The sequence below is a fragment of the Lutra lutra genome, chromosome 8 (assembly GCF_902655055.1).
Source record: "Lutra lutra chromosome 8, mLutLut1.2, whole genome shotgun sequence".
Classification (NCBI taxonomy): Eukaryota; Metazoa; Chordata; class Mammalia; order Carnivora; family Mustelidae; genus Lutra; species Lutra lutra.
The window spans coordinates 88702849-88714853 of NC_062285.1; the positions used below are offsets into that span (position 1 = coordinate 88702849).

Here is a 12005-nt window from a genome sequence, read left to right on the forward strand (position 1 = left end):
TGATGTCAACAGGGCAGGAACAGTAACAACACCGAGACTTGGATTAAATTAGTTCTTTATGTTTACAATTCATAACCCAGAAAGCCTACTGAGTAAAATTTCATGAAGGCCTTGAGGACACAGAGCTTCTTAAACCATTTCTCCCCTTCTCTCCACATTTTCACTCTGCAAGCTAGACTTGACAATATACACTCTCAATTAAAAAAAGAAAATCTAAACAAAATAAAAAATTCCCGACATAGAGTTCTGCAAGAAATTTCTAATAATTCAGATACTCCAAATTCGGTTAGCACCGAGAATGAGTTTGGTTCATTTTGCCAAGGGGAAAAACGCATCAAGGAAAGGGGTAGGTGGCGCAGGATCAGATTTTCAGGCCAGCCGGACCGCTACACACCCCTTCCCAGAGTCCCAGAGCTTCCACGTGGCTTTAGGATCCAGTCAGCTCCTGGGCCTCGGGCCCCAGGGGCAGTGACTGGCTCTGTCACCAGAGAGCAAGCGCCCAGCCGGCCAGAGGGGAGTGGCAGCCCTAGAGCTTGAGCTCCCTCTCTGGTTTCATGCTGAAGGGTTCCAAGCGTTCGCTCTCCGGCAGCAAGCTGTTGAGCCGCTCCATCAGGGGCACCGTCTGGTCAATGCCCATCTGGATGCGGCGGAGGATGGCTGACATCTCGTTGACTTTCTGGATCTGCTCTGCGTATTTGGCGTATCTCTTCTGGCGCTCCTGCATGAAGCTGAAGAGCGTCTCCACAGACAAATCCATCTGCAGAGGGAGAAAAGAAGGAAACGCATTAAACCTAGTTGAACCAAGTCCTCTCCAGGGGACCAGGTATCCAGCAGGAGTCCCTGAGGCCAAATGGAGGCTGGTCCGCTTACAGGAAGTGCTGGCGATGGAAGATCTCCCTCTGACCACCCCTCTTCACCTGCTGCCCCATGGTCACCTCTGCAGAAGTCTCTGAGACACTGACACCTTGTGGAAACCCTCAGATTTTTTTTCTCTATCTCTACATAAAGAATCCTGGGCTTGGAAATTAGACCAGAATTTCAAGGTGGCTCTGCCACTGGGGTTGATAATACTTACCTTTTTTGCACATCTCCAAAAAACAGAGAACTCAGGGAGCCTGGGTCACTCAGATGGCAGATGGTTAAGCGTCTGCCTTCAGCTCAGGTCATGATCTTGGGGTCCTAGAATCCAGCCTCCGGCTCCCTGCTCAGTGGGGAGAGTCTGCTTCTTCCTCTCCTGCTGCCGCTCCTCCTGTTCATGCTCTAATAAATCTTTTTATTTTTTTTTAAAGATTTTATTTATTTGACAGAGAGAGAGACAGTGAGAGAGGGAACACAAGCCAGCGGAGAGGGAGAAGCAGGCTTCCCACTGAGCAGGGAGCCCGATTTGGGGCTCGATCCCTGGACCCCAGGATCATGACCTGAGCTAAAGGCAGAGACTTAATGACTGAGCCACCCAGGCTCCCCTCAATAAATAAAATCTTAAAAAAATAACAAACCAGGGAAATGATTCCCCAACTGTGAGGACAGAGTGAGAGCACACACCCAGCACAGGACCTGGCATGGCTCAGAGGAGCTTCACAACACAGGTGTCATTCCTCCCCATCTTCCTTGAATGGCTGCGGGCTGGCGGCCCCTGGGGACAAGTGCAGGGAAAGGGCTGGCTTTCTTTGACAGCCAAGGCGCAAGTCCACATCATTCACCACACTGCTGTGAGGCAAACCGCTCCTTGCACTCTCTCCCCTGGTTAAACAAATGTTATAAGGCTCTGTGCTCCCCTTTTGTGACTATTTTCTTCCCCTGGGGGAGTTTTTTGGAAACTATCGCCTGGATAAAAATAAGGGGAGGGTACTTAAAGCCTGTCAGGTGGCTATACCCACCCCTCCTGTGTAGGGAAGAAACAAACTACCAAGACTCCAATTTCTACCCTTAAATTGAGTTCAAATGCTGTATCAGCCCCCGTTCTTGTCCACTCCAGGAGCACGACCCTACCCAACCCCCAGCCCCAAGCAAAGCTCAGGCACCCAATACATGCTACCAGAGCCTCTGGAAATGGTGGATAAAAACCAAATCACAGGGCTCCTGGTGGCTCAGTCAGTTAAGCATCCACTCTTGGTTTCAACTCAGGTCATGATCTCAAGGTTGTGAGACTGAACCCTACACTGGGCTCTGTGCCGGGCTTGAAGCCTGCTTGAGATTCTCATTTTTCCTCTCCCTCTGCCCCTCCCCTCCCTCTAACAAAACAAAACAAAACAAAACACAACACCAAATGAAACAAACAGGAGGAAACCAAAGCCAGCCCCATGAAAAATAACCAGTTCTATTTTTATACCGTGTGTGTGTGTGTGTGTGTGTGTGTGTGTGTGTTGGGGGGGGGACGGTGAGAAGGATGGTGAGTAAAGGAGGTGTTAGAAGAATTTCATGCTTGTTTGTTCTATGCTGGTTCTTTCGTCACTTGTTCTGAAATGCTCAGGGGACAAAAAAAAAAAACAACAACAAAAAAAAAACAACAAAAAAACCCACACAGCTTGTGGGAGAAGAGCAAGGGAAGGAAACCACCACCTCCCAACACTGTGGAAGCAGTTTATACCCTCAGATGGTTCTCTGCAACCCTGTTCAGTCATTCCAGCACTTTCAGGTAGTGGGCCAGTAAATTATAGCATTTCTAAGAATCAACCACTGGGCCTTTTCAGAATGGCAATTCAGGCCCGCATCTAGAAACGTTCCGCCTTCCAAAAGACAGTGGTGACTTGGGAGCTTGCCGGACTCTTCATAAGAACCAGCAGAGCTCACGAAACCACCAGCTCCAGCATTCGGCACCATTTTGAGTTATCCCATTTCACTTGGCTTGGGCGCTTCTGTGCTCCCCACACCCAACTCTACCAGACCAGACAAACACCTGTGAAGTTTATGTGAAATGTCCTTCAAGGCTCTAACTTGTCTTGTCTTAGGTCCTTGGCAATCAACCACTTCCCTCCTGATGTATACTTGACCAGACAGTGGCATTTGTTCCAATGACATATAGTTGCCCACACATTTCCACATCCGACTGGGGCCCATGTCTGATGTATCCAGAGCTTTTGTCCAAGCCACTCCATGTTTAGTGCCTGGGTGAGCACACATAATTTGAGCACACTGTTGACACATATGGACAGTATGTCTCTTGAGAGTCAATTCCCTGACAGTCCATGGAGGAAAAAACCACAGAGGAGGAAACCTCAAGCTGAGTGACCTGTGAGGTCTCACGGTGACAGAAGCAAAACTAGAACAGAGACCTCCTCAGTCTAGCATCTTCCTTTCAGCTGTATTCCCCGAGCAAGAGAGCATACCATTATTGGGCATGCCATTCTAGTTGGTCCATAGCACGGCATTAAAGCACATCGAATCACATGATGGAGACATTGCCTTTTAAACCTTTTGCCCTTCTGACTGCTGCCAGGAAAGTCTTGCGTGGGTGCAAGTAAGACTTTAAAATCTGGGGAAGTGTAACATAACGAGTGATGCCTTTTTCTCACATCCCTGCCCTTTGCTCTCTTGAGTCACCACCGCAGCTGCTCCTTCACACCTCCTGCTTGCACCCGTGTGCGCAGATTTTCCCCTGCACACCCGACTTTAAGGCAGTAAGGCAGCATCTAATGCAATTCCGAATCTTACCATTTTGACCATCTGGAACATATCCTTATTCACCTTTCCTATTTCTATTTTTGGTGCAAAGATTCTAATGAGGAAGCAGATATATAATATAGACAGTCAACAGACCTATGCTGGTACTACGGTGTGCCATCTGCAAGGTCCTGGGGACAGAGATACTGAGAACCACACTATCTGTACCCCACACAGCTTACTGTACGTTAACATAACTTTTCTTTTCCACTGTCTTTGTTAATGTTATCTTGGTTCTTCCAGAAAACAGGCCCAGAAAGGAAAATAATGCAAATAACTTTGTTTCAGGAACTTTCAGAAAACCATGTAAGTGAAAAAAACTTAGGTTTTCCAACAGACAGAGAATGACTGCTTATTTTCCACAACCCTTGCCTCAAAACCCACGCCTTGCTATTACCACATGACTAAGTTCTAGTCAGTGGTACATATATGTGGAAGTCTCTCAGGGCAGCTTCTGGTATCTTCCTTAAAACTCAGCTGGCATACACCCTGCTCCTGCTCCTTCATCCCTTCCCTCACTCTGCTCCTGTAGGAATGCAGATGCAGCCCCCTTAGACCACGAGAATAAGTAAGGTCACATCCTAGGGTTGGTAGAGCAGTGAGCTAGAAGACTAGGTCTATGAGGACTTTTGTGGCTGATAGTAGTACCAGGCCTGTGATAGAAAAAGAAATTTCCATTCTGTATAAACCATTGTGATTTTGGACCTCTGTAACACCACTTGAATTTAATCTTCTCCTGGTAGAAATGAATGAGATAAATTCCCTGCCATCAAGGAACTCACTGTTTATTCTGAAATTCATACCTCATTATGTTGCCCTACATATGCATATACTGTCTCTGATGGCAGGAGACTTCAAAGGACAAGTAAAACAGAAGGTGAAATTATTTGTCAGTGTACTACAGGCTTTACTAAGACATCACTTATCTGTAGAATGTGCTCAAACTTGTTTCAAATACCTTATTCGGACAGTACAGCCTATTTGCTCATCTGGGCAGTCCACTGTTAGAAACATCCAAAATATTAGCAAATCAAACCCAGCAATGATGCATCATAACCAAGTGAGGTTTATCTCAAAGATGCAAGCCTTTTCAGCATCTAAGAAACAAAGTAATTTGCCATGTCAACAGAATAAAGGTTAAAAATTATATAATCATGCAGAAAAACCATTCGACAAATTCATTTATGAAAAATTTTGAAAATCTGAAAACTTCCTCAACCTAATAATAAAAGGCATTTATGTAAAACCTATAGCTAACATCACAATGATAAAGGATACTTTTCTCTCTAATCGGGAACAAGGCAAGGATGTCTACTCTCATCACTTCTATTCAACACTGTACTAGAAGTCTTAGCCAGTGCAATAAATCAATATAAGGAAATAAAAGGCACAGGAACTAGAGAGGAATATATAAAAGGGTCTCATCTGTAGATGATATGACCATGTATTTGGAAAAATCTTAAGAACTCTACCAAAAACTAATAAAACTAACAAGTGAGTTTATTAGCAAGGTTGCAAGATACATGGTCAATATACAAAAACTGATATTTCTATATACTTGCAATGAACAACTAGACAATATAATTTAAAAACACTATTTACAATTGCATTGAACAATTACTTAGGGGAAAATTCAACAAAATATCTACAAGACCGGGACGCCTGGGTGGCTCAGTTGGTTAAGCAGCTGCCTTCAGCTCAGGTCATGATCCCAGCGTCCTGGGATTGAGTCCCACATCGGGCTCCTTGCTCATCAGGGAGCCTGCTTCTTCCTCTGCCTCTGCCTGCCATTCTGTCTGCCTGTGCTTGCTCTCTCTCCCTCTCTCTCTCTGACAAATAAATAAATAAAATCTTTAAAAAAAAATATCTACAAGACCTATACACTGATAATACAAAACTCTGCTGTGAAAAATTAAAGGTGATCTCAGAAAATGGTAAGCATACCATTTTCATGGATTGGAAGATTCAATATCATTAAGATATCAATTCTTGCCAAGAGTCAACTGCAATCTGAATCAAAATTCTAGAAGGAATTTCTCACAGGGATTGGATAAACTGATTCTGGGTACATAAAATGGCCAAAAGAATTTGAAAAAAACCCAAAGTTTGAAGACTTACAGTATTTGATTTCAAGACAGTATAAAGCTACAATAATCAGGATAGTGTGATATTAGCATAGAGACAAACACACAGATCAATGAAGCTGAATGGAGAGTACAGAAATAGGTCTAAACATATGTAGTCAACTATTTTTTTTTTTTTTCAACAAAGGTTCCAAGATAATTCAGTGGGGAAGGTAAAGTTTTTCAATAATTTGTGTTAGAACAACTAGATATCTATATGGAAAAAAACAAATCTGCACCCCTACACTTAAAGCCATACACAAAAAGTACCATGAAATGGATCACAGTCCTAAACATAATAGCTAAAACTATAAAACCTCTAAAAAGAAAACAGGAGAATAACCTTTGCCATCTGGAGTAGGCAAAGAATCTTAATCAAAATTTAAAACTTTTCTTAGATACCATGAAGAAAATGAAAAGTCAAGCCACAGACTGAATGAAAATATTTACAATACGTATGTCTGATAATAGACATCCAGAATAAGTAAAGAATTATTACAACCCAATATTAAGAAAAAAATCCAGGGGCACCTGGGTGGCTTAGTTGGTTGACCATCTGACTCTTGATTTCTGCTCAGGTCATGATCTCAGGGTTTGAGATCGAGCCCTGCCTTGTCAGGCTTGGCACTCAGTGGGGAGTCTGAGATCCTCTCTCCCTCTGCCACTCTCTGCTCCTGCCCTATGCTCACTCTCTCAAAAAAAAAAAAAAAAAAAAAAAAAAAAAAAAAAAAATCTTTGGAAAAAGAAAGAAAGAAAAAAAAAAATTCAAATTTGGGATATTTTTAAGAGTACTGCCCTGGGGCTTCTGTCTCACTAAAACTAACTGAGGGCGCCTGGGTGGCTCAGTCAGTTAAGCGGCTGTCTTCAGCTCAGGTCATGATCCCAGGGGTCCTGGGATCAAGCCCCACATCAGGCTCCCTTCTCAGCAGAGAGCCTGCTTCTCCCTCTCGCTCTGCCTGCTGCTCTGCCCACTTGTGCTCTCTATTTCTCTGTCAAATAAGTAAATAAAATCTTTAAAACAAAAATAAATAAAACACTAAGTGATTTTCTAAGGGGAAAAAACAGCTTTTAAGATAGTTAAAAGGAGAATTAAGACCCCCTCCAGGAAAGTAAGCCTCCAATTGATTATTTGGATATGAACTGAGTTTATTAAAAAGAAAGGTAGGGGAGAAGGGGTCAGTGAAGAATCCTCCAGGAGATCATCTGGACATGGAATCTGACCCTCTTGAGACAAAGAATTCAAAGTATATACAACTTGTCTGTATATACAACAAAGTATATAAAACTTGTCTGAGGATTGCACCTATGGGCACTATTAAGTAAACTGGACTACAGTTCAAGGGAAAAATTGGGCTGCCCTGCGGTCTCGGTTGAACATGCAACTCTTGATCTCAGGGTTGTGAGTTTAAGCCCCACATTGGATGTAGAGATTACTTAAAATCTTTAAAAAAAAAAAAAAAAGGAACAGGAACAAAAACAGTGACTAGATGCTAACCAAACAGTTGTCTCAATAGAACTCCCTTGCTGAAGCTCTGACACAGTGTGGCAGGGAAAAAATTCTAGTCAGTTCTTAAATCACTCTGGAGGCTTCTAGCTCATGTCCAAGACTATCCTAAATCCCATTCCTTGTCTCTAAATATTTACTGCTGCCAAATGAGAAGTGGCTATTCATAACACTGCACATCAAACCTCAGGGAGAAGTTTCATGGGAACTTCTGTCTTGACTGAGCTGGAGTGGCAGACTCCATTGCTTTCAGACCCACTGGCTTAAATTCTCAGTAGTCCACTTCCCAAAGGTTTAGCCAGAGGTTTAGGTTTTTACCTCAGCTGTGAACTTACTGTTCAGACCCTCCAAATGACCTATGTAGATATCTGAAGGCATTCCTAAGCTCAAACTGAGTGAGAGTCACTCTGAGAGGACCAGCCTTCTATGGGAGCAACACAATAAACAAAAAATTAAGGTGAGGCTGAGTAATCATTCGAGATTCATAACAAACTATATACAGCTTGCAGATGAAGAGGGTGGCATCAGAACTGGGTCAAAATCCCGGGCCACAGCAACTTCTTTCAAGATATGTCTCCAAAGGCAAAGGAAATAAAAGCGAAAGTGAACTTCTGGGACTTCATCAAGATCAAAAACTTCTGCACAGCAAAGTAAACAGTCAACATAACAAAGAGGCAACCCACGGAATGGGAGAAGATATTCACAAATGATACTACAAAGGGCTGATATCCAAGATCTATAAAGAACTCCTCAAACTCAACACTCAGAAAAAACAGATAATCACGTCAAAAAATGGCCAGAAGACATGAACAGACACTTCTCCAAAGAAGACATACAAATGGCTAATAGACACATGAAAAAATGTTCATCATCACTAGCCATAAGGGAGATTCAGATCAAAACCACACTGAGATAACACCTTCCACCAGTTAGAATGGCCAAAATCAACAAGACAGTAAACAACAAGTGTTGGAGAGGACGTGGAGTAAGGGGAACCCTCTTACACTGTTGGTGGGAATGCAAGTTGGTGCAGACACTTTGGAAAACAGTGTGGAGATTCCTCAAGAAACTAAAAATAGAGCTACCCTATGACCCTGCAATTGCACTACTGGTCTTTACCCCAAAGATACAGATGGGGTCAAAAGAAGGGCCATTTGTACCCCAATGTTAATAGCAGCAATGGCCACAGTCGCCAAACTATGGAAAGAACCAAGATGCCCTTCAATGGATGAATGGATAAAGAAGGTGGTGCATATATACTATCAAGTATTATGCCTCCATCAGAAGGGATGAATACCCAACCTTTGTATCAACATGGACGGGACTGGAAGAGATGCTGAGTGGAGTAGGTCAAGCAGAGAGTCAAGTATCATATGGTTTCACTTACTTGTGAAGCATAGGGAATAACACAGAGGACATGGGGAGATGGAGAGGAGAAGTGAGTTAGGGGAAATTGGAGGGAGAGACACCATGAGGGACTGTGGACTCTGAGAAACAAACTGAAGGTTTTGGAGGGGAGGGGTTGGGGTGATAGGTGAGCCTGGTGGTGGCTATTAAGGAGGGCACGTATTGCATGGAGCACTGGGGTGTGGTACATAAACAATGAATTTTCTAACACTGAAAATAAAATGGGGGGAAAAAAGAGCTTACCAATAATAAAATAACTCCTGAATAAATATAAAATAAAACATGGACAAAAAAAAAAATCTTGGTTCTGCATATGACTGATTACCTTTGTAACTTTTGTTTTCTTTTAAAGTAATCTCCATGCCCACCATGGGGCTTCAACTCATGAGCCCAAGATCAAGAGTCTCAGGGTCTACTAAGCCAGCCAGACACCCCTATCTTTGTGATTGAACCAGCCACTTACACTGTTTGAGCCTTAGCTTCCTCACACTTAAATTGGGCATAATGACAGTACCTATTTCAGAAGGCTGATGTGAGGAATAATGAGATAACTTGTACAAAAAGCCTATAATAGCCCCCAGAAAAACAGAGCACCATAAATTATAACATATATATGAATTGAAATAGAAACTGTGTCTAAAAACTCCTTTTCATGACAAATGGAAAAACAGGGTAAGAAATTTAGTAAAGGGGCACCTGGGTGGCTCAGTGGGTTAACCCTCTGCCTTCAGCTCAGGTCATGATCCCAGGGTCCTGGGATCGAGCCCCGCATCGGGCTCTCTGCTCAGCAGGGAGCCTGCTTCCCCCTCTGTCTTTGCCTGCCTCTCTGCCTACTTGTGATCTCTGTCAAATAAATAAATCTTAAAAAAAAAAAAAAGATAAAAAAAAAGAGATTTAGTAAATAGGGGCAGGCAAAAAAATATTTTGAGGTATCCAATAGACACAATATATCTTTGTTGTAACGGTGGGAGAACTTACTGTTCTGCCTCATCGCTCTCGTACATTAACTATCTTCAAGGCTTACACAATCACTCAGATGACAATTTACCATTGTGTTTTTTGCTGACTTGTTTTATTTTTGTTCCAAATTCTTGCTACTGAAAAACTTAAAACAGAGTCACATTACTCATCTTGTAGTTTCCTGACAGAAATATTTCACACTATATAATAACTAAAATCATTATTTACCTAAAAGTCCTTCTGTGTGTTTTTGATTTATATGTTCTGCCATGAGAATGAGTAACTCCTACCACTGTTTATGGTAAAATAAACAGGTATAAAAAATATATAGGTGTATATGCATCTATATATATTTTTAAAAAATATTTTGAAAGCAAGCAGGAGAGCTTCTCCAACAGGAGTCCATTCCTTCAAAAATTTTGTTACATAAAATTTCCTGATGGGGTGCCCTGGCCTGCTCAGTTGGTGGACTGTGCAACTCTTGGTCCTGGGTTGTGGTTTCGAGCCCCACACTGGGTGTAGAAAAAATAAAATCTTTAAAAAATTTTCCTGATAAAATAAGCTTTGATCCTGGTTTCGCACAGGTCAGTCATCTTATGTAAGATATTGAGATGCTCAATGTAACTTCCTTTTCAAAGTAAGGGTAATCTTTTCAAAGTAGTGGTACACACTAAAAAGGCCTATAGTTTTAAGTTAGATATATAATACAGTAAGGGCTTCAAAAGATACTGTACATCTTCTAAATTCTTAAAATCTTAATTGTAGATTATGTGCAAGAAGATCAAAAGTAGTTTAATGACTTTTTCACAGATCAGAAGAAAAATTAGTAAATTGTGTACCACAGTTAACAAAATTCAAGTTTATATGATCAACAGACTCTTGTTTTCCCAGCTTTTAGTGACTTAAGTTTAAAAAAAAAAAATGTTTTAAAAGACTGCTTAAGGGTGGCCTGGATCGCTCAGTCAGCTAAGCGTCTGCCTTCAGCTCAGGTCATGATCGCAGGGTCCTGGGATGGAGACCTAAATCAGCTCCCTGCTCAGTGAGGAGCCTGCTTCTCCCTTTCATTCCCACTTGTGCTCTCTCTTGCTCTGTCTCTCAAATAAATAAAATAAAATCTTTAAAATATAAAGACTGCTTAAGAACTCAATGAGACATTAAAAAAAGTCATGTCTTTCCCACCCTTTAAAAATACAGTTCAGGGGGCGCATGGATGGCTCAGTGGGTTGAGCCGCTGCCTTCGGCTCAGGTCGTGATCCCGGGGTCCTGGGATCGAGCCCCGCATCGGGCTCTCTGCTTTGGCAGGGAGCCTGCTTCCTCCTCTCTCTCTCTGCCTGACTCTCTGCCTACTAGTGCTCTCTGTCAAATAAATTTAAAAATCTTAAAAAAAAAAAAAAGTTTACAGTTCAGTTTTTAAGGTAATGATGTCTCTCAGTTAACTTAGGTGTCAAGGTCAACTTTTATTTGGTCTCAATAAATAGTTCACTTTCTTTGTGTTCATTCTACATTTAAGTTCCTGCTTCCCAAGGAGATCAATTTAGGACTATGGGGGTGGGAAGCAGAGGCCATGAAGGGCTGAGGCAGCTAACCAAGGGCCGGCTGCCCCTCATCCCATATTCCAAATCTAGCCCCAGCTTTGTATTTCCTTTGGACAGACATCCTTCTTTGGAAATGCTTCAGTGTTTTACAAAAAGCTTCACCTTTCTACAAATTCTAAGTACCAAAACTATCAATTCCCCTGATTAGAGAGCATTAGAATAGCCATATAAATCAGTACTATTCCAAGGGCAGAATTTGCTGTTGCAAATTCATTTCTCCAAAGATAAACACATGGCCAAGAAGTACATGAAAAGATGTTCAACATCATTAGTCATCAGGGAATTGGAAATCAAAACCACAAAGAGATACTACTTCACACTCACTAAGATGGCGAAAATAAAATGACAGACAATAGTGAGGATGTGGAGAAACTAAAATCCTCAGGCACTGCCAAGGGGGACGTAAAATGGTGCACTGCTTCAAAAACAGTTTGGCAGTTTCTCCAAAAGTTCAATACAGAAGTACCAGAGACTCCAGCAATTTCACTCCTAGGTAAATGCGCAAGGCAACTACAACAGATGTGCATGCAAAAACTCGCACACAAAGGTTCACGGCAACACTGTGCAGACAAAAAGCAGAAACAACCCACATGTCCATCCGTGGATGAATGGATACACAAAATGTATATCCCTACAGTAGAATAGGATTGAGCTACAAAAAGGCAGGCAATACTGATCTAAGTGACAAGAGATGAGCCTTGAAAACAGCGTGTTAAGTGAAAGAAGCCAGACATGAAAGGCCACATAAAAGGCCAC

The 12005-nt window shown here is 42.1% G+C and overlaps 1 protein-coding gene across 2 annotated transcripts in view; it reads right to left on the minus strand.

The window, feature by feature from the left end:
* Window positions 1-38: 38 nt before the first annotated feature.
* The window catches only part of BORCS5 (BLOC-1 related complex subunit 5), a 101985-nt gene continuing 90018 nt past the window's right edge, over window positions 39-12005 (minus strand). For both annotated transcript variants that reach the window (XM_047741789.1, XM_047741788.1), the window contains exon 4: window positions 39-757. In XM_047741789.1, the coding sequence (XP_047597745.1) occupies window positions 527-757 (231 nt within the window). In that variant the 3' untranslated portion in view covers window positions 39-526. The remainder of the gene's footprint in view (window positions 758-12005) is intronic.